General features: G+C 40.5%; 1 protein-coding gene across 1 annotated transcript in view; it reads right to left on the bottom strand.

Annotated features, from left to right (window-relative positions):
- EYS (eyes shut homolog) overlaps window positions 1-22,708 on the bottom strand; it is an 888,772-nt gene that overhangs the window by 45,769 nt on the left and 820,295 nt on the right. Inside the window, exons 36-37 of the mRNA XM_064448569.1 lie at window positions 21,378-21,550; window positions 6,647-6,829 (exon numbers count right to left, since the gene is read on the bottom strand). Of these exons, the coding sequence (XP_064304639.1) occupies window positions 6,647-6,829; window positions 21,378-21,550 (356 nt within the window). The remainder of the gene's footprint in view (window positions 1-6,646; window positions 6,830-21,377; window positions 21,551-22,708) is intronic.

The raw sequence follows: 22,708 nt of genomic DNA, 5'->3' as shown, positions 1-22,708 counted from the left end.
ATGGCATAATTTTATTGATTTAATTTTTCTAACACTAATATAACTACAAATAGAATCAGATCTCAATTGTTTTAACAATATATACTTTCAAGGCTGTAAGTTAAGTGACTTAAATATTTTAGCTATGAAATCAACAATGGTTATTTTGTAGAGTATACACTAATAGATGGATTTTGGGGAGGAAAAACTTCCTGCCTTTTCTGATTTTGTATCTGTTATTAGCTCTGGAGTATTTGTTCCTGAAGTTTCTCTGGTCAGAATGGCTTTAATTCTCTGAAGCGTTCTTAAACTTTCAGTTTAGAACTAATTTCTTTAAAAATATGAAGTAAATAATTTCTTTCAATTTAGGACTACATACGCTATCATTGGCAGAAAATCTTCAAAAGAAAGGGTTTTTTGGGAGGGAACAAGCACAGTACCTTTTTATTGCAAGAGGGCAGCAAATGAAACTTGGAATTAGCTGGTTTTTTAGACTGTCTTATATTTAAACCCTGTAGCTGTTGAAAAATCAAACTTTTATACATACCAGTTTTAAGTGTCCTGCAACATAGGACTACAGTAAACAGCCTTTAAAAATAATTTACACTGAAAGCCAATGTTTGGTATGTATAAATAATCTCACACTTGAGTTGTGAACAGCACACTCAGCAGCACTTCCTTCTTTTTAGATGTGTGCTTTTTGAAACCATCAGTGTTTTAGTGCTTTTAATTTTGAAGACTTTTCTTTGTATTCAGTGTTTTTCTATTTCCTGAAAATAATTTCTTTCTAATAAAGTTAATAACATAGCTTTCTCCTTTCAGACTTCCTTTTTTTCTGCCTAATAAAGAGCACATCCATATTTATACACGTACATATTTACCTTCTCTTCTTTCATAAGTAAAGAACCACACTTGTAAGTTTTTGGAAAGGACAGATTTGTTTATTCCAGTTTGAAAGCAATGGTAGTTAGCATGTATCCAGCCTGAATTGATCTAAAATTTGAAAAATCTTATTTTGGAAACAGAAGACAAGAGCTACCACAGTTTTGCAGTGCTGCTATCTAGATATCCACAGGGCAACCGGTACAGGTGGATTTGCTTTTGTTTTTACAGTATTACTCCCATTTATAAAGTCAGTACCAAACAACTATTTACAAAAGCTCAACGTACATTAAGGCCCCACTTCACTCCTTCACTCCAAACTCCTCTTTCCCCGCCAATACCAAGTGCTGCATGGGGGTGGAGGTCTATGGTACATGGTGGTTTATCTCTGCTGCTCCTTCCTCTTCACACCTTTCCTCTGCTGCAGTTTGGGTTCCCCACGGGCTGCAGTTACTTCAGGGAACATCCATCTGCTCTGGCATGGGGTTCTCCACGGGCTGCAGTGTTGGTAAAGTGCTCCTGTGGAGGTGGCATGGAGCTCCTCCATTTCCTCCCTCTCTTCCTCCTCCTCCTCCTCTGACCTTGTGTTCCCTTGCTGTTTCTCACTCTTTGTTCCCTCCTCCTCCCTCTGTGGTGTTTTCTCTCCTTTCTTAAACATTCTTTCCCAGAGGCACCACCACCGCGGCTGCGGGGCTTGGCCGTGCCCTGGGGTGGGTGGGTTGGAGCCGGCCGGAACCGGCCGTGCCCGGCACGGGGCAGCCCCGGCCGCTCCTCACAGAGGCCGCCCTGCACCCCCCAGTGCTGCCAGCGCCTGGGCACCTGCACCCAGTACACATACAGACAGAGGCAACTTTTGTCCTCGCTTGTGGGAAAAGAGCTGTTTTTCAAGTGTTCCAGGGGTCAGCCATAGCCCCAAGACTTAAAGAAGAGGGTGTGTCCACTATGATCAGGGGAAATTGAGAGAACTGTTCATCTGACTGCTGTTAGAGGTTTGGTTTTAAGTTAAGTGAGTTGTTAGAACTAGGGTGACTTTTGGCTTATAAGCTTTGTGGGGATAAGAGGAAGAAGATGTTACACACCCCTGCATTAGACAGCATTTAATAGTGCCTCACAAGAGGTTAGCCACACCACCAATGTCCATGCTTTAGGCAGAGATGACAGTGGAGGGGAATCAGGTAGGGTACTGCAAGAGAATGCTAACGATGACAAATGGGTTGAAATGGAGAAAAGGGAAAACGTAAACGCAATATTAAAAATACTCCCTTGGAGCAAGATCACAGGCTGCAAAAAACCTCACACTCCTCACGGTGAGAGCATTATTGCTTGATACTTGGTCAAAGAAAATTGTTAGTACAACAGCATCTCCTCTTGGTGAAAAAAGCAAAGTTCACTTGGTAAGAAATAACTGCTTTCTAGTAATTAAAACGGGGGCTACTCCCCAAACATTTAAACTAAGGAGAAAATAAACAAAACTGTGACACAGCAATTTACCAGGCACCTCAGTGTTTCTCAGCCTTGCCCACAGCTGGTGCTCTGCTGCCCACCCACCATTTGACATGAGGCTGCAGAAACACATTACTACTGTATGGCAGCGGTCAATGAAAAAAAAAATATGCAAAATAATAAAAAGCCAGTTTTCTGCCTGGCAGCTACATAATAAGCCCAGAATGTTATTCTGGTTAATAAAAATGACATCAGAAAGAATTTTTTACTCAGTTCAGCTACATATTGTTGCAAGACCTAAACTTCACAAGGACTTTGACTTTACAGGGTGCACCCGACAGGCAAGCCTTTTTGAGATAGACTTTAGTGCAATGTAGCTGTTTTATTTTTAAGATTTTTTTGGTATTCTCCTTTGATTATTGTAGCTGAAAAAAAATCAGGTTATTTTGCACAATTGGTGCTCAACGTTTCATATGTGCATTTTTTCTATCCTGAGTAAAGACAATGGAGAAATTGGTATAATTTTTGTTTGGATACATTTCCTATAATTTCTGTATTGACAGTTTGAAATCCAGTTCCCAAGATTGCAGAAACATGCTTGAATGCAGTGGTTAATTCTTGTCATTGAAAAGACTGTTCTAATGATTCATATGTGTTTGTATTACAAAAGAACTATGTATTATTGTTATAAAAATTTAATGATGGGGACACTGGCTTCTGAAAGCTGCTTTCTGAATGACTAGATGGAAATGTTTTAGGTAATGTGTCAACTCCATGCACCATTTCTACTTGGCTACCCAAAAAAGAAAGACAGTATTTCCTCCATCCACAACAATAAATAATCAGTAATTGAAAGGAAAAGCTGCCTGGGAGTGAATGGTGACTGCCGTGGGAGTAAAACGAGGCATGAGTGTTTTTAAACCTGAATTTAAGTAAAATACTGTTGAATACAGTTCAGTTAGCAGGATCACCCAGGCCTGACCATATTTTGCTGAAGTTTGGAAAACAGCTTAGCAAAGTCTGGTTCACACACAGAGGCAGAGCAAAATTACACTCAGATAAATTAAGGAAATCAGTTTGTGGCTGTTTGTCCCTGTGCTGTATTGGGGTATCATGGCACATTGAAGTGCAGTTGATCAGCTGAGCTGCACTAGCTATATTTGACAGGAACTTTGCAAATGAAAAGTAACAGACTTAATTATATGACAGATATGTAAACCACCAAGCCATTCTAAGATAACATGTTTTAGTCTGCATTGTAATAGACTAACAGTCTGACTCTCAAAGTCTACCACAGGGAGAAAGGGGAAGAACCCCCAGAGCCTACAGGAACTTAAGTAAACAAATTTAACAGAAAACAAGACCTAAGAAAATATTCTGGCAGAGGTCCTCGACACCTTCTTCACCTCTGTCTTTACCAGCACCGTCAGGTCCCAGGCTTTGGGAACAAAATTGCCAGTTGATCCAAACACCAACCCGCCATCAGTGAAGGAAGAGTTAGTTACACGAATTACTACAGGAGCTTGAGCCCTACAAATCAATGGGCCCTGACGCCATCCACCCGAGGGTGTTGAGAGAGCTGGCTGACATCATTGCAAGGCCACTCTCCATAACCTTTGAGAAGTTATGAAGAACGGGGGATGTCCCAGAGGACTGGAGGAAGGCAAATGTTACCCCTATCTATATGAAGGGCTCGAGGGAGGATCTGGGTAGCTATAGGCCCATCAGCCTTACTTCAATCCCTGGGAAAATTATGGGACGAATCTTCCTGGGGGCCACCACAAGTCAAATGAAGCACATGATTGGGAAAAGTCAACGTGGCTTCACTAAAGGCAGATCGTGCTTGACAAACCTGGTGGCCTTCTATGACAAAGTGACTTGCCTGGTTGACATGGGGTGGGCCGTGGACATGGTCTACCTGGACTTCTCCAAGGCCTTTGATACAGTCCCCACAGTCTCCTCCTGGAGAAATTAATGCGTTATGGCCTAGACAAGTGGTCTGTGCAGTGGGTGGGGAACTGGCTGACAGGCCGCACCCAAAGGGTGGTGGTAAAAAACTCCTTTTCCAAGTGGCAACCTGTCACAAGCGGGGTCCCCCAGGGATCAATATTGGGCCCAATGTTATTCAACATCTTTATAAGTGATCTGGATAACGGCATCAAGTGTAGCCTGATGAAGTTTGCTGATGACACCAAGTTGAGTGGGGAAGTAGACACTCCAGAAGGGAGAGCTGCTCTGCAGGGAGATCTGGATGGGCTGGAAGAGTGGGCCAGCAAGAACCTTATGAAGTTCAACAAGGACAAGTGTAAGGTCATGCACCTGGGAAAACACAATCCGGGAGCGCAGCACAGACTGGGATCCACCTGGCTGGAGAGCAGCTCTGTGGAAAGGGACCTGGGGGTCCTGGTGGACAGAAAGCTCAACATGAGGGAACAGTGTGCTGCTGTGGCCAAGAAGGCCAACAGGATGCTGGGTTTCATCAAAAAGGGCATCACCAGCAGAGACAAAGAAGTCATCGTCCCACTCTGCTCAGCGCTTGTCAGGTCACACCTGGAGTACTGTGTACAGTTCTGGTCCCCGCTATACAAAAAGGATGTGGACAGGCTGGAAGGGGTCCAGAGAAGGGCCACCAAGATGGTCAAAGGACTGGGAAGCCTGCCATATGAGGATAGGCTGGGAGAGCTGGGTTTGTTCAGGCTTGAGGAAAGGAGGCTCAGAGGGGATCTCACCACCATGTCCCAGTACTTAAGGGGTAGCTACAAAGAAGATGGAGACTTCCTTTTTACAAGGACTCCCATGGAGAGGACAAGGGGGAATGGACACAAGTTGCTCTTGGGGAGATTCTGATTGGACACAAGAGGAAAAATTTTCACAGTGAGGACAGTCACCCATTGGAACAATCTCCCCAGGGAAGTGGTTGTCTCGGCCACTTTGGACGCCTTCAAGAGTTGTCTGGACAGGGTGCTGGGCCATCTTGTCTGGACTGTGCTCTTCCCAGAAAGGTTGGACTAGATGATCCCTGAGGTCCCTTCCAACCTGTGATTCTGGGATTCTGTGATTTTTCTGATGTATTAATTTTCTGATGCTTTTCAGCGTAAGTGTAGGGTTCCCACAAGTCTTGGGCCATATCTGCCAAACTCACATGATGTTTTGGATATGGTAAAGCATCTACTGTCGCAGTAGACTTGTATTTATGTAGCTAAATCACTCTCCTACTGTAATAGGTTTAGACCTAAAGACACATCACCAAATCTCCCTCCTAGGCTTTAAAAATCCCACAGGACAACGGCAAACCTAAAAGTTAGCTCATGTTCCAATTGCAGAAACAATTGAGGTAAAAATAAGCAATGTTTCCTATGATCTATTAAATATAAAGTAGTTTCTACCCTGACTGCTTTAAGTCTGCATTAACATTTCATTAAATTTTTCTCAACTTTCATCAGTGTTATAGGTCCTCTGCAGGCAGTAATGCTAAGATGGACAGAACACAGGTAGTATTACTATTTTACCCCATTTCAATGCTGAGGTCATGTCAGTCTGCAACACTGAGGTGCTGTGAAGAGATATGTAAAACATAGCTAAAATCTTAGTACAAATCTTGTAAGTAGATTTATATAACCTACTTCTCAGCAGTGTTAATCAGACCAAGTCGAACACTTCACTATACAGATTGTAGCACAACTTATTCATAGCTAGCTTGGGTTAACTTGCATTGAGTGACATCAGGGGCTAGGGTCTCATATTTTACATAAGTAACAGAATCCAGTTCTGGCTGCCACAGGGCTGGATTTCAGTGTTGAGAGTCCTGTAGGCCATGGAAGTGCAGCCACTGTGACAAGTAAGCAGCAGTTCATGGCTGGTCCCACAGCAGGTCATTTAAGGACACAGGAAGAAGAAATGGCAGGGTGGCTGTGGCACGTTGGGTGGACGGATTGATTTTCCAATAAAATAAGTATGAGTGGAAAAAGATTTGAGGCAGCATCTCTCAAAACTGGGCACCAAATAAATGTAATCAATAATTAAATTTATGTTTATGACAGAAAAAAGAACTTTAATCTTCTGTTTTCTATTTATTTTGTTCAGAAATATGCTACCTCAAGCATCAGATTAACTGTTGACTTCAATTACTTGAAGGAGTTATACTTCTTAATGAAAAGAAACATTTATACAATCTCATTATTTACAGTGTGTTTACGAAACAATAAAGTATTGCAGAGATTATTTTTCTCCTAATGAAATTATATCCTAATAATAATCAAGAAAAAGCTGTGTATATTTTAATGTTACTTGTTTAATGAATTTTTGAAAGCTTGTATGATCATCTAATAAAAATAAAGCTTACCTTGGCCCTTCTGTCCAGTGAAAAAAATCAAGTTATCTTGTAAAGCTGAGTGGTGGTTTGCCAACTGAAATTTCAAGCGGAATTCGTAGTAGAAGGTGATATTTGGGATTGTAGAATAAGCTAGGAATGAGGTATAACCGAAGACATCTGTGCCACTAAAACTAGGTTGGGTAATATTAATAGCTGGATTTAAAAAAAAAAAGAAATTCAGTGTTAGGGCAAATTCTTTAATATATGTATTTGCAAGTTCTATTTAATAGCCCATTTTAGGACTGAAAAACTAATACATGATACTGATAATTTGATATGTTGTAATATTTTACTCACCTGCAGACATAGTTTGGCTTTCCTCTGAGTGTAATCTCTATTTTTTTTAAAATAGGTTAAATAGATTTATAAATACTGTTAATAGTTTTATAAATATAAATTTTGTAGACTGCTTTTACAGCAGAATTATTGGCAACTACTGCCATCTCCTGGATTCTAGATAGCATTGTCACAAACAGAAGTACACTGCAACATTTACTCAAAACTCAGACAAAAGAAAAAATACAAAGAAATTATCCTGTTAAAAGAAATGCTTGTGAAAGCAAGTACAAGGATGTGCTGAAGAGGTTAAGGAATAACAGTTCTTCAGAGGTAGAGAAATAATAAAAGGAAACATCATAAAAGAATGAACTTGCAGCACAGTGAATAGGACCTATATGAATCACATTTTCCACATTATTTGCTCCATCATTTGAACTGTTTGAATATTCAGGAACTGAGTATCCAAAAATGTATAATTCACAGTACTGACAAATTATTTAACCGTTTTTTACTGTCATTTAGGTTCAATTTAATGAAAATTCGCTTTATGCTGGGCACTGATCAAGCAAAGCATATAGCTTTTTCTAAAATACCTTTGCCAACTATATCCTCCTGCTTCCTCCAAAGCTGTGAAGGCTACAGGTTCATTCAAACCTACTGGTTTTGTGACACAGAAGTTTATACTTTATGCTGACAAAAACTGTGGGATTAAAAAATCAGATAAAAAGCAAATAAAATAAAGTTATACACATAATCTGTACTGGTAAGTGGTCAGTAGAGCACTGGTACTAAGCACCCACATGGCCCCAAGGACTGCCGGCTGGAGCCAAGTAGTCAGGCTGCTGTGGTCAATTCTTGTAGTCAATGCTCAGAGCAGAGGTAACATAATGCTCATATTGACAATATGGGTTAGTGAAAAACAGGAGCGAGAGGAAGAATAGCTGAGTAAAGCTTAATCCTGAAAGACTGGGTATGGGGCTAGATGTAAAAGGTTTGAGCAGTTATCTCCAACCAACCTGAGCACCAAATGTGGCTGTATCCAGCTTTACAAAAGAAAGCAGTAGGAGGGACTGGGGGAGGAAGGACTATATAGCTGCACCATGAACAAAGCAGATTGGGAAGCGCTAGTAAAGAATTATAATCCTCCCCAAGTAAATCTGTGTTAGCCTAAGTACCTTTAAGCATCTGGCCCTAAATACTTATGGTGTGGGAGAAACAATCACACATAATTGTGAAAATGGTATCACCATCTCTAGTTTGTGGAATCTATTTCTAAATTTGCAACCTGGGAAACCTGCCATATTGGCACTGAAGCGGCAGACATTGCCTTAGTATCTGCGTCTGACAAAAGGTGCAGGCATAGGCTCTGACAAACCTTTTCTAGCACAGACTTGGAGTCTGCAGCAATACAGAGTGTACCGTCCCATTTATTAAGCACTACTTCACACATGTGGCACATTATGCCTTGTTCTGTGATTTTAAATGGGAGCCAGGAAATTTCCATATGAAACAGTGATTTTGTCCTAATTAGAAGACAACTGGCAATGAGTTTGTTCTCAACTTAGTCTGACTGAACATAACCTCAAGTCTCAGACCTTTGTGAGTCAAGTCCTGCATTGGAGGATAAACACAATTCTCACATATTAAAATTGGTGTTGGCTGCAGTCCACTAGTATTCCCTCAGACTACCTGAACATGCCTGAGGGAGGCTCAAATTCTGCATTTTTTGCTTCTCCAGAAGCTATGACAGACAGGCAGCTCCTTTAATGTGAAGTATTCTTCCTTTCTTTCTTTTTCTTTATTTCTTTCTTTTTATTTATTTAGTAAAACACAAAATATTTGAGAGAATAAGATTTTAAAATAAAGGAGGCCTTTGTGTTCATTGTCTTTTCCTGCTTCCCTTTATAATGGGAAAGACAAATTCTATCACGTACCTCCACAGAGCCAGGTAATTTGGTTTGCTGACAGAAATCACTGAAGAGTGTATTCCTGACAAGTTATTCCCAGCAGGGTAAAACACTTTATTCCCAGGATGAAGTATGCCACTGCCTCAGCTGCTTCCTTGGAGCTTTCTAGCTGAGGAGGTATTTTCTTGCCTTTCTACTTGCTCCTTTCAGCATTGCATATATAGATGGATTAAACATTGACAAAGGAACATCCTGCGAAGTGATGTACAACAGCAGGACCTGGACAACAGAAGGATGCTACTCCCACTGACCAGGTGCTGCACAACATACAGAAAATTGGTTTTTTAATATCTATCTCTCTCTCTCTCCATATTCTTAGATCATTACTACATACCAGTTTCAATTTCACTGCAGTTTTGACACATCCTAGAACAAAAGGCTCACAGATCTCAATTCATACTTACAACTAAAGCATTTAAGCCAGAATAGTTTTGGCCCATGAGCTGGGAGAGTTCGGGGTTACTGAGACAAATTCGGGGTTACTGAGACAAGACTCATCTTTTCTCTGTGCATTTCCTTAGGTAACAGAGTGATAGATTTAGTGGGTGGAGGTTTTGTTGGAGTCATGACAAACTGTGTTGATAACAGAACTGTTCTTATTTAAGGTTATTTAAAAAAATTATTTATCTTTAAATAACTTTACCTAAAATGAGGGGCATGCAGCGTGGCGGGGGGGGGGTTGGGGCTGGGAGGGGCGGGGCCATGGCAGGGGGCGGCTGACCCCGACTGGCCAATGGCAGGTTCATTCCGTACCACGTGACACCATGACCAGTATATGAAGGGGGGGCAGCTGCGGCTCGGGAGCGGTGCGGCGTCGGGTCGGCGGGCGGCTGTGGTGTGTGTGGTTTGTTCCGGCGGTTCGTTTTCCCTCCCCCGGGGCTTTGCGCCTCTCGTTGTTCTCCTTTACATTGCATTTCTGTTGTTGTTTCTTTTAATTTTAATTATTAAACTGTTTTTATCCCAACCCACGAGCTACCCTTCTGATTCTCTCCCCCATCTACCGGTGGGGGAGGGAGCGAGCAGCTGTGTGGGGCTGAGCTGCCGGCTAAACCACGACACCATTCAGTATTAACTGTGCATTTTGCCGGGGCCATGAAGTACATCCGATAACATACCCAGCATTGCAGGGGCTTAAGACAACCCTGCCATGCTATAGGTTCCAGTTGTGGTAACAGACACCACCAGCTTTTGGAATAAACAATTCATCTCAAAATAACAGCACAGCAACAAATACAAATCAGTAGTACAGTTACACAAGTCAAAACGACAGTAAATCCAGTATATCACTGACAGTGAGCTAAACTTAATATCTGGGCACACAAAGATTTATGTAACAGTGGTTACCAGGAAGCTGGCAGGAAGCAGGGCACGTCGTCTTCTCCAGATGAGCAACTCAGACCCACCCATGGGTTTAGGGAATTTCAAATTCCCTGATCAGACTGCCTTTTTTTTATTGTTGACTTGCAGAAGCACTACCTGCACTTGTTAACCAGCTGTCATACCCCATGCATGCTCCCCTCCGTGCTGGTCCTCCCCTGTGTGTGTGCACAGTGCTTGGATGCTACCTGAAATAGTGCGTGACCACCATATGGAGCTGTACCTTTATAAGGCATGTGGTGACCAAATGGAGAAATACTGTATAAGGCAATAGGAGCCCCACAGGCATGTTTTATGAAAAACATTATGCATTATTTTGGTTTACTTCTCCACAGGTTTCTCCACAGTGTTGAAGTAGTTTCTCTCACCTAGTAAAACTTCCTTAGCAGGAAGGCACATTCAGTAAGTGTTTGTAAACAGTCCTCCCTATGCTCATCTCTGGAGAGTAGAATATGTTTAGAAATGTTAATTAATCATGAACCAAAAGCTTATATATGTGGCTAATTCAATTATATAGCTTTACAGCTATTCCATATATTTATCTGTTTCTGACACTTATAGATTTTATACCATATTTTTAATCATGTTTCTTCTCTACACTAAGGATTATTTTTCAAGAGTTCTCTATCCAATCACATCAAAAAGTTAAAGGTTATCAGTAATTGTGCGTCAATGTAAAGCATTCAGTCTTTGAGATATCTTTTGTGCAATGACCTTCATTAGTCTGACTTTAATATAGACTAGTTTGCCAAACTCTTACATATTTTTCACTTAGCAATTAAAAAAAAATTAATAACCCTGTAAGTAAAATACACTTACTGGTAAAATTGTGTCACACAACTCCACCTTTTCCTTTTATTCTCTTTCATTTAATTATAAAGCTATGGAGCTAAGACTGTGCAGAAAAGTTTATGATCTTATAGTCTTCTTTTCCTTGAAACACAGTCCTTCAAAACATTATTTATAAAACGTTTGGGGCTGGTTGAAATAGCAGAGGGCACTGCTAACCACATGGGGTTACTTTGCTTTTCCTGCCTAGACGCTATCCAAGTTGATTTCCACTCTTGCTCTTGCAGTGTACAGTCTGAAGTGGTAAAGAACAGAGATGTGTCCCAATAGCTCCATTTATGAGCCATGCAAAAACACACACCAAATTAGCGCTGTGTCTAAAATACACACCGCTCTGACAGAGTACTGAAGTCTTTTATCAATGTTTTGTCCTTGATCTTGTCCTCCTGTGTCTCCCTGTCAATCCTACACCATTCATCACTGTCCTTTTCTGCATTCCCACTACTGAACAAGTAATAAGGTGTGATATGTCCCATTGCCTCGCAAACAAATAATGACAAATTATCCTGTTATGTAAATATATTAATATGGTTGGCTACCTACTTCCCTAACATTGTACACCTTATCAGAGGTGAGCATAAAAGTAGGAGGTAAAAGAAAAGCTAACTATAATTTGAAAAAAAAAATCTTAACAAAGAGAATAAAGTGACAAAGAAGAGAATAATGGTTTCATTGTCTTTGAATTTTCTGTTATAAGTTTAAATGAATGTTCATTTCAGCGTCCACTGCCAATACATCTTGAACCACAGCTTTACAATATATTGAAAAAAATAAGATAGAAAAAAAGGGATAGAAAGAGATGAAGACTTCAGGCTACAGAATTACAATCAGATAGTCAATTTTTTTAATGTTATCATTGGCTATCTTTGAACAGTTATCAGCTCAGTGCCTGGCTCCAGGATCAGCAGCCATACTGTGGGATGAGTATTATTCAGTTCTAAATATGAGCTCACATATTTGCAAAGATAATATTGAAAAAGGAATGGAATTTTCTACCAAGCATTGTATTTTCCAGTCTTCCAAGCTCTACAAAAGTCTTCAGAAAAATGCCCTTTTCATCACAAAACTCTGCAGCCACTGTTTCTCTTACTGGTTTCCAGTATAGCTCTTAAACCAGAACTTGCTCTTGAGTACAGAGATACTGATGAACAGAGTGCAAAATGTCTTCTTAGCTGAGTTTAGAAAAGTTATTTTAACAGTACCCAGGCTATTCCTCCTCTTATCCGTCATGCTTCTAACGAAGCAGAAGGCAGGTTGGATGTTTGAGCTACAACACATGCTCCTGATGGAAGTAGCTTCCTTAACAAAGATAGATGAAGCAAAGTATAAATGCATTTCTATAAATTGCCATACATTTACAATCACCAATTTTAAATACTGATTTGCTTGCAGACCTCCGGCACAAGGTTCTGGTAGGAACCTCTCTTTGCATTGCAGTACATTAGAAGGTATTTGATGAGGTACTGCAGGCTGATGGGTGAAGGAAGAACTTGCTGCTGCAATTCCCTTGTCCTTTGTGCCTGGAAATGCAGAGAGATGGAGAGGACAGGGAGGTATCCAGGGACGAACCATGGAAATGAGGTGGAAGGCCTGCTGTATGGACATGTAATATATGTAGCATAATTTGGGAAGGAGAGGCAAGATGAGGGAGCTAAGCTGCAATTTAGAACAGAACAGAAATAGACTATTTTAGTTGGAAGGGACCTACAATGACCTTCTAGTCCAACTGCCTGACCACTTCAGGGATGACCAAGTTAAAGCATGTTATTAAAGGCATTGTCCAAATGCACCTTAAACACTGCCAGCCTTGGGGCATCGACTACCTCTCTAGGAAGACTGTTCCAGTGTCTGGCCATCCTCTTGGTAAAGAAATACTTCCTGATGTCCAGTCCAAACCTCCCCTGGCACAGCTTTGAAACATTCCCACATGTCCTGTCACTGGATACCAGGGAGAAGAGCTCAGCACCTCCCTCTCCACTTCCCCTCCTCGGGAAGCTGTAGAGAGCAACGAGGTCGCCCCTCAGTCTCCCTTTCTCCAAACTAGACAAGCCCAGAGACCTTAGCTGCCCCTCACAGGACATTCCTTCCAGGCCTCTCACCAGCTTTGTTGCCCTCCTCTGGATGCATTCAAGGACCTTCACATCCTTCTTAAAATGTGGGGCCCAGAACTGCTCACAGTACTCAAGGCGAGGCCGCACCGACACTGAATGCCGTGGGTTAGTCACCTCTCTTGACCGGCTGGTTGTGCTGTGTTTGATGCCCCCTGGGATGTGTTTGCCCCCTCGGCTGCCAGGGCACACTGCTGGCTCCTGTTGAGCCTGCTGTCAACCAGCACCCCCAGATCCCGCTCTGCAGGGCTGCTCTCCAGCCACTCCTCTCCCAGTTTATGTTCATGCATGGCATTACTCTGTCCCAGGTGCAGAATCCAGCATTTCAACTTGTTAAATTTAATCCCAGTAAAATCATCGCCCAATGTTCCAATCTATCCAGATCCCTCTGCAAGGCCTCCTGTCCCTCAAGAGAGTCAACAGCACCTCCCAGTTTGGTATCACCAGCAAACTTGCTAGTGGTGCATTCAACTCCTGCATCCAGATCCCTGATACATGTATTCAACAGGACTGGCCCTAGCACTGAGCCCTGAGAAACAGCACTGGTGACCAGTCACCAGCCAGATGCATCCCCATTCACTACAACCCTTTGAGCTCTGCCCTTCAGCCAGTTCTTCATCCAGTGCATCGAGAACCCAACCATCCCACAGTTGGACAGCTTGTCCAGAAGGATGCTGTGAGGGACAGCATCAAAAGCCTTACTAAAATCCAGAAAAACTACATACACCTCATTTCCTTCATCCATTAGGTGGGTGACCTTATCATAGATGGATATCAAATTAGTTAAATAGGACTTTCCCTTTGTGAACCCATGTTGACTGTGCCTCATGACTGCATTGTTCTTTAAATGCCTTTCCCTAGTACCCAGTATGATCTTCTCCACAACTTTTCCAGGAACTGAGGTTAGACTAACAGGTGTGTAGTTCCCTGGGTCTTCCCTTTTTCTAGATTGGAATATTGAAATATTGGAATAGCATTGGCTAGCTTCCAGTCAGCAGGGATCTCCCCAGACTCCTAAGACCTTTGGTAGATGACCAAGATGTGTCCTGCAATAACATCCACTAATTCCTTCAGAACTCTGGGATGAATCCCATCAGGCCCCATGGACTTGTGAACATTCAGCTGATACAGCTGTTCCCTTACAATTTCAGTGTCCACAAATGGAAAGTCACTGTCCCCATACTTGTGGTCCTCCAACTCAGGGGCAGCCCACATTGTATCAGTTTTATTAAAGAGTGAGGCAAAAAAAGCATAGGATGTCTCCACTTCTTCTTCATTCCTGTGGTCAGATGACCACCTTCAACAAGTATCAGCCCAATGTTTTCTTTAGACCTCTTCTTCGTATTAACATACTTAAAAAATCCTTTCTTGTTATCTGAAACAACATTGGCCAGTTTCAACTCTAACTGAGCTTTGGCCTTTCATGTATTCTCCCTACATATATGAACCACAGCTCTGTACTCTTCCTGCGAAGCCTGACCTTGCTGCCAGAGATCATACAGTTTCTTTCTCCTCTTGAGCTCTACAAGGAGTTCTCTGTTCAGCCAAGCTTGTTGTCTGCCCTTTTTGCTTGACTTATAACACAGTGGAATTGCCTGGTCCTGTGTATTTAATTTATATATATTGCTAGTTCTGCATTAAAGCTCTTTTCTTTAATAGGTAACCCGTTTCCTCACTGGAAACTCTGGGCAATGCATGGAGGAAAAGGTAAGGGGTGTCGGAGCTGCAGGGCGTTGCAGTGCCAGCTGAGTTCAATGTGGTAGTAGAAGACTCTTGACGTCTAGAAGACTACTGTATCAGGAGTTAGTGATCTGCATAACAGGTAATTCAGGTGTATGCCTTCTCCTCCCCACCCCCAGTAAATACTTAGCTATTCCTTTTATTTGTCTTGTGGTCATGGAGCCCATAAACCCTATTAGCTTAGCTCATTTCTGTAATCATATGGACTGGTAACTTGTACTTGATTGGCAGCTGAGATTTGAAATAATAAAAGTGATTTTGTTGCTCAGGGATGAAAATATGAACGTGAAGAACTGGTAATACAGCAGTGACATTAATAGTGTGTGCCTATGTGTGTTTTGTACAATTTTTATGACATTCCTCACATTGGAGGGGAGGGGGAAATTAAGGCCCAGCTAAAAGCAAATGACCCAGAAAATAAGTTCTCTTGAACAGAAAGAGCACCCTGATCAGCATTCGCCAAAGTCTCTTACCACTGAGCAGAAACCTTGTGATGCAGTTTTTTTTTCATCTGAGGAAATTCCCTTTGGGCATCTGCTGTCACTGAACTCCAAGATTTAGTCCACAGACCCAAACAACTCTGACGGCGACATTGTATACCAAACATAGCTGCACAGAAGCAATTTGCTTGCAGGCTGATATTCACCCTACAGAGCTTGGAGCAAGTGACTATTCCCACTTCAGCATTTTGAAATGAATTTTATAAATGGGGGGAATACATCCTACAGAAAACCTTCTGTAATCATTTGGACTGTGAAGCACTATCACAAATGTTGCTCAGAAATGGGTCAAGTAACATACATACAGATCGCTGTGAACACATGCTGCGGATCGCCTGTCGGTGTGTGAGATGACCATTCTGTGATTCTGTGTTTACTAAATACTATGGCACAGTTAGGACTCTGTTTTATGTTGTCTCATATGTACATATGTGAAACACATAGTGAAACTAAAACACTGAGCTTTGATCTAAAACATAGCAATTGACACAATTACTCATCTTAGCAGTGCACATTCCTTTGAAATCCTTCTTTTAAATTTACCTGGTTGCTTTTAATTCCTGGCTTAACAAAATGCTTCATATTATGACCAACAGCTTCCCAGAAGGGCTCAGTTTCTTGTATTAACAACAACATCAAGAGTTTAGAACTCCAGGTGGTTATTTCCTTTCCTGATGAATGAACCACTTCTGCTTCTCTCACATTTAGGAGTCCATCAGAACACTGCAGTACAATGATACCCTGATATTTCCTCTTTAAAAATTCTGCGTCTTATATATCAAATTTCCTTACACTCAGGTATTTCAAACATAGCAACCTTGTATTTTACAGACCATATCAGTTTCCTGTACCAACCAGGGAATGCTCCTGGTTTGTACTGAGAGGAAAGTATTAACAAAAAATAGAAAAAAGAAAGAAACACTGATTACAGAGACGGTAGCAACTGAACAACCCTCACCCACCCCTTTTTTTTTTTTTTTGAGGTACAAGAACAGTGTCCTAAACTCTCTTATTTTAGTGACATACAACAATAGTATTTTTAATAGTTTAGACTCATTAAAACGATTTTTTATTTCATGTTAACAACAGTGATTTGGCCACATTTATATTAAAAACATTATAGTTAGAATTCTCCTTAATTTTAAAAGAGTTGAAGCGTGGTGATATGGACATCTCCCTAACTGTCTGAGCTCAGGCTTTCTCTTTGGATCAAGCAAGCACCACAGATTTTCATTTAAGTCTTAGATTCTATGAAATGACAAATCTCTGCGGATGACAAGCAGTTCTAGTGCTAACCTATCTTCAGTTGCTTCCATAATGAGATGTTGATATGTCTTCCCGACCAACTTTTAAAAGTAGAAAAATCAAATATATAGGATGCATTGTAAAAAGCATTTTACAGAAAAAAAATGTTCATAGCGCTGTTGGAGAATGAGTATTCATTTGGTCTGAAATGGTGCTATTCGTAAACACTTTCATTCACAAGTGTGGTCCTAAATACTGAAGGAGATTTACAATCTGCAAGCAACTTTTTACTAAATTAAATATGAAAGGAAATATATCAGACTAGGGCTTGAATGTTGGCTGTTTTCACACAAAACTACCGAAAAGTCAGAGCTCAATAACTAGACTAAGTTTAAATGATATAGATCCCTTTATGTACAGCTTAAAAAACCAAAGACCAGAGTCACTTGGGAGATTGAGTAAAGCTGCCCATGTAGACATAGTCTCTGTTTCAAACTGTTGCATATTGATCATGTGCATTACTAAATCTTTACTGTTTTCTATTTTAGTGACTATATCCTTGTTTCAGGCAACTCCACCCCCCTGAGCTGAAAGTCATGAGGGCGTTTAACTCCTCAAATCAACAGTGTTTGATTATGTGATAAATGCTCACCTGCACACCCACAATGCAGCACAGAGGCACAATGGCAGGTGGGGGGACTCAATTAATACTCTGCCCTCCCAGCCCTATCCCAAGAGCCATCAGTCCACCACAGGTCCATCTCCACAATCCCAGAGGAGCACAGAGCCCAAAGGCAGGCGGGAACTCAAATGAAGGATTCAGAGGAAGGGACACGGTGCCCAGCCCCTCCTAGGGCTGTCCCAGGAGACCCTCAACTCCAGTGTCTGGGTGTGACACCCACCACAACACTGGAGCACCTTTTGGACAGAGGGGTGTAACTGCCATGGGGTACGGGACACGTTATGGGATGCAAGTGAAGAGCATTTTGGAATAGCACAGGACTTGTGGATGTTTAAGGGAGAAACCAAAGGTGGGGTAAAGGAGGGAATTCGGTGATTTGGAGAGGGACAAGTGTGGAAAAATAGAGGGATACAGGGGTAAAAAGGGCCAGTCATACATAAATAGCTGGCTGGTCAGTACACTTGTCTGGCCATGTCCTTCGCCTGATCAGCCTGTCCTCTCTTCTAACTTATCATCCCCTGTCCCTGTTGGCCCATTATGCCTTAGCTATGTAGCTTCTTGAGAGAGATTGCAATAAATAATGGTCAACTTGCAGTCATAATAACATGGTCATCTAGTGATAAAAACAAGGGAGGATGTGTAGTGAGAGCTAATGCATTTTACTATATAAATTTGGAAAAATGGACATGCTTTTAGGAAGCTTTTCTTGATGTCTGAAACAAGTGTAACATAACTAAGATAAACTCAGAGCAATTATTTCCAGCCTGCTTAGACTGCAGGATGCTCCATCTGCTTCAGAAATGAAAGAAAAGTCCTTGTTAGTCCCAGGAGCTTGTCTGGTTTTCCATATTTATATAGGTTTGTTTTACAGAATCTACTAGCCGTCCTTAAATTTTTGCCTCATTTATCATATTCACGGTAGGGCTATGATTTTCTCACTTTTAGAATGTTGTGCATTCCCCATAAAATGATGTATTTTTAACTTGTTGTGCCAAGCATTTTGATTTTGTTGGTCGCCCCCCCCCCCCCTCCCCCCTCCTTAATAGTGCCAACAATAGTTTCATTATCACTTTTTCTTACAAATTTGTAGGGATTGATGTTGTTCTTAGTGTGTCTTCCAGCTCTTAACAGATAGCAACTGGAGCTCTGACCTGGGCAAGACCTGTAGCAGTAGGGTCATTTGTGGCTCTGGCCACATCTTTACTTATCCTTACTTTGTCTTTTGTAAATAACCTCTTTTTGTAGGAGCAGCAATGCTGGCATGATATCAGCAGTTCTTTTTGGTACATTTGCTATATTCACTTTACCAAATAATCACTGTAACACCTTGCACATTTCTTGTTGATGAAGATCAACTATTATTTGATAAACATTTAGGAGAAACAAGCTTTTGTTTGGTGTTTCAGACACAAAGTAGCAAGTGCTTGCTTTCTAATCTTAATAGTAGAGACAATATTACTGTATCTCTCCAATGCAAGATGATTTGTTAAAAATGCGTGTGCCTAGACTTTAAATTTTATGGACCATTTCTTTCTAATAAATTTATTGCTTGGGCCACTCATTTTGTTATAGTAAAGAATTAAATTAGTCTTTTTTCTAATATAATTTACATTGTTCTACCATTGTATTTAGGCAATCTATCATTATCTTTAAATACTCCACCAAATGTATGGATTTGATGCTGCTGGTGCTGTCCCTAAGGCAGCACCCAGCCTCCACTGCATTGTGGCACTGTTCCTTCCCTCTTTGTTCAGTTTTAGACTATGTGATAAAAAAGACCTTTTGCCGCTCATTTTAAGTTTCAATGCAAAGTCCAGTTTAACAAGACTTCTGCCTATGCTCAGTTTATTTCTAGTCCTTCTAAACTCTTAAGACATAGTTCAGTAAAATGATTTTTCATATGTTGTGGGCTTACTGATCGTAGATTTATACTCTGTCCTATGAAGCTGGGTGTTCTTGCTTGTTTTGCTTGCTTACAGTGACGATCCAGAGATTTCCCCTTCCACTCAGTAAAATTTCATTCCTTCTGTGCTTTCAAAGCCTTCATCGAGGCTTGTAGTCTGATCAAACTAACGAATTTATGTACTTTCTCTCAATTTAGGCTGTCTCAGTTTTTACTCAGAGTCTAAATTGAGAGACTGCTAACTACAAAGGGTTGTGGAAGAGCCTCATTGAACAATTACAGGGAAAAAAAGCATTAGATGATACTCAGTACTGACAGATATAAATTGAGGTAGATTACAGAAACAGTCCTAGCCTTAGATACAGAATGGTGGGCTCTGAACTCACCATCAGCACTCAAAGGAAGAGGTGTTACGAGTTCTAATAAGCAGTTTCATGAAAACATCAGTGTACTCATAAAAGGAAACAGAATGGGAGAAATGGTTAAGAAAAGGACGGAGGGTAAACCAGAGAAATGCCAAAGACCACTGTATAAAGCAGTGGCATTATCACACCTTGAATATTGCGGTCAGCTCTGGACCCTCATTTTAAAGATGATGCAGTGGAACTGAGAAGGACCAAAGAAAAGCAGCCTGGATGACTAAAGATACAGCATGGCTGGTGTCCCAAAAATGAATGAATAAATTGGATTATTCAGAAATAATTTTGGGAGGTTTATAATACAGATATATATAAAATCAGGAGAGGCATGGAGAAGGTGAACTTGGAAACATTCATAAAACAGGGAACAACACTGAAACATTCATTCGAACACAGAAGCTGGAGGCATTAGTGTCATTAGCAATTGGCGCAGTGAAGCAAACAAGTGGAAGTACTTCTGCACAAGCTATCTGCTTAAGCTCTGGAGCTCTTTGCCACAAGATGTTGTATACCAAGTTTACATGGACTCAAAGACAAATTAGAGAAGAAGTGCATGGAAGAAAAGAAATCTATCAAGAGCTATCCCAGATACCAACTCCCAGCACATGAAGCCCCAGCAGCTGTGCTACTGCAAGTTAAGAAAGATTGCCAAGGAAGTATGCATGTTTCATACACTTGCCTACATGTTTGCTATTGCTTATCAATTATCAGGGTTAGATGAAAGCATGGATTAAACACAAACAATCTACTGAAAATTTTGGAATTTAAAATCTTAAATAAGAGGTAAAGGTGTATGTGATGTGAAGAAAAAGACAATGTAGACTTTGATCAAACTTGAACCTTAATATTTTTTTTCAAAGGCACTTCATATGCACTGCTGAATCAGCTCAGAACCAGTGATTATTTTCTATACGCAGATTTTTCAACCATTACTTCTTGCTACATTGAGTGTTAGGGGAAAAGTATACCCTGGATGTTCACACACAGGAATTTCTGACCTAGGACAATCATTATAATCAATGCTGAGGAATAAAAGCCCTTCATCTGATAATATTAGTAAAAATGACCTATACTTAGCTTTATTAACTTCCCTTCATCCTGTCTCCTGTTTCATAGCAAAGCACTTGGTAAATTTTAATTTGTTCGTCTTTTTGACCTGAGGAAAGAATAAAATTATAGCACCTGGTGGTATTTTTACAATCCAGAAAATATTGTTTATACACTCCTTTTATTTACAAAATGTACAAAGTAATGCTTCCCTAAGTAGAGTGAAAATCAAACTACAGGAGGAATTAATTTCTCCAAAGGAGCTCTCAGTCAAATCTCTCTCTCAGCTTTTCTCCAGGTAAATTACTAAAACATCAGACACTACCTGGTATTTCCTATCTTGTCTACTTTCAGCTTCTTTGATCCCTCTGTCTCCCTTTCTCTGGCTGACACTTCTAGGAAACAACATGGGGGGAGGGTGTTCAGCTCAGACATTCTCTGCTTGTGACTGGATTTTGGGCTGTGTTGCAGGTGGGGAGGTGGTCGCTTTCCGTGTCTTGCCTTCAAAGCATTTGACCTGTTTCTTACCACAGCTTCTACGAATTATAGAAGCTCTGACCAATACATGAAGAATATGGTGCTTACCATCACTGCAGAGGATGCCAGATCTTCCATATGGACAAAGGCAAACAGCATCTCGCCTGGACTTTGGAAAACACGTAGCACCGTTTCCACATGGATTTTCATCACAAGTCGCGAACTGGCAGAGTTTTCCAGAGTAGAGTTTAGGGCATTCACAAAACCAATTTTCTGCATCACTGACAAATTTAAATTAAAAACAAAAACAAATTTATAAGTACCAAAATGCACTTAAAGAAACAGGATGAGTTTTACACTCACAGAAAATCAGTGAGATTTCACTTATGGTTGTAATATATTTGTTTTTATTCTCTTAACTTTTTTTTTTTTTGCTTGGGTTCTTGGCATTAGAGATGACAGTATGCTTTATGGGTAACTTGAGTTGACAGGTAATTTTGAGTTTAATTTTACATTTTAATTTATCTTTCCTTTCATGGTAAGATATGTGACTTTTCTAATGTCTCACTAGTTATTTGTGCTACTGCTTTCATAACACAGTCAAAATAACAGCTACAGAAAAACAGCTCTTCTGTTTTGTCTGAAAAAAGGAAGGGAAAAAATGTAAAGTTATTAAACTTTGCAAATGGAAACATCTTTGTACATTCAGGTTTTACATATAGCTTTTGACAACACAGTAGGCTGTAAAGAAAAACTGAAATATGAATACTTAAAGTAGTGATTATATTGAAATTGAACCAGAATAAACAGGTAATATGTCTGCTTTCATATCTCTCATGTTCTCAGTCATAGAAAGAATATTAGAATAGGGAGGGGGAAAAATAAGTTGTAATCAGTCTTGAGGGGTGATAAAAACAAACAATCAGAAATCTGCATATTCTGTTTGTATGAATTATCTTTTTTTTCAGTATACAAAGATAGCACAATGACAGATATGGTAGGGAAACCAAAATCAGATAGGAAAGGCAGAAGTGTAAGACATTCCCATCTATCACTTATTATAAATATAATTTCATTACAGGACTTATTTTATTTTCCTCTTGTTTTATGACTGAAATTAGATGACAGCTAGATAGGTCAGTTCATGTGATTACTGCACATCCTCGCTATTGAACAGAAACATGTCTCTCTCATACTTGATAAGGTCACATGTGCCCGTGGGTATGAAGACATGCAGAAGCCATGATGTGAACTGTATCAAAATGCAGTCATTATGTTTTTACAGATAATAGCATGATCATTAGAATATTCAGTGATAAAATGTCAAATACATGTGAGTTCTAAAAATCTGTTCACTGCTTATAATACCCATACAATCAGGTTGAAGAAAATAATCTGGAGCCGAGAGAACTCGTGTATTTCTTAAAAGAGGGAAACAA

Source organism: Phalacrocorax carbo, chromosome 3, assembly GCF_963921805.1.
Source record: "Phalacrocorax carbo chromosome 3, bPhaCar2.1, whole genome shotgun sequence".
In the NCBI taxonomy this organism is placed as follows: domain Eukaryota; kingdom Metazoa; phylum Chordata; class Aves; order Suliformes; family Phalacrocoracidae; genus Phalacrocorax; species Phalacrocorax carbo.
Note: the sequence above shows the minus strand (reverse complement) of the source record. Positions and strands in the feature narration are given on the sequence as shown.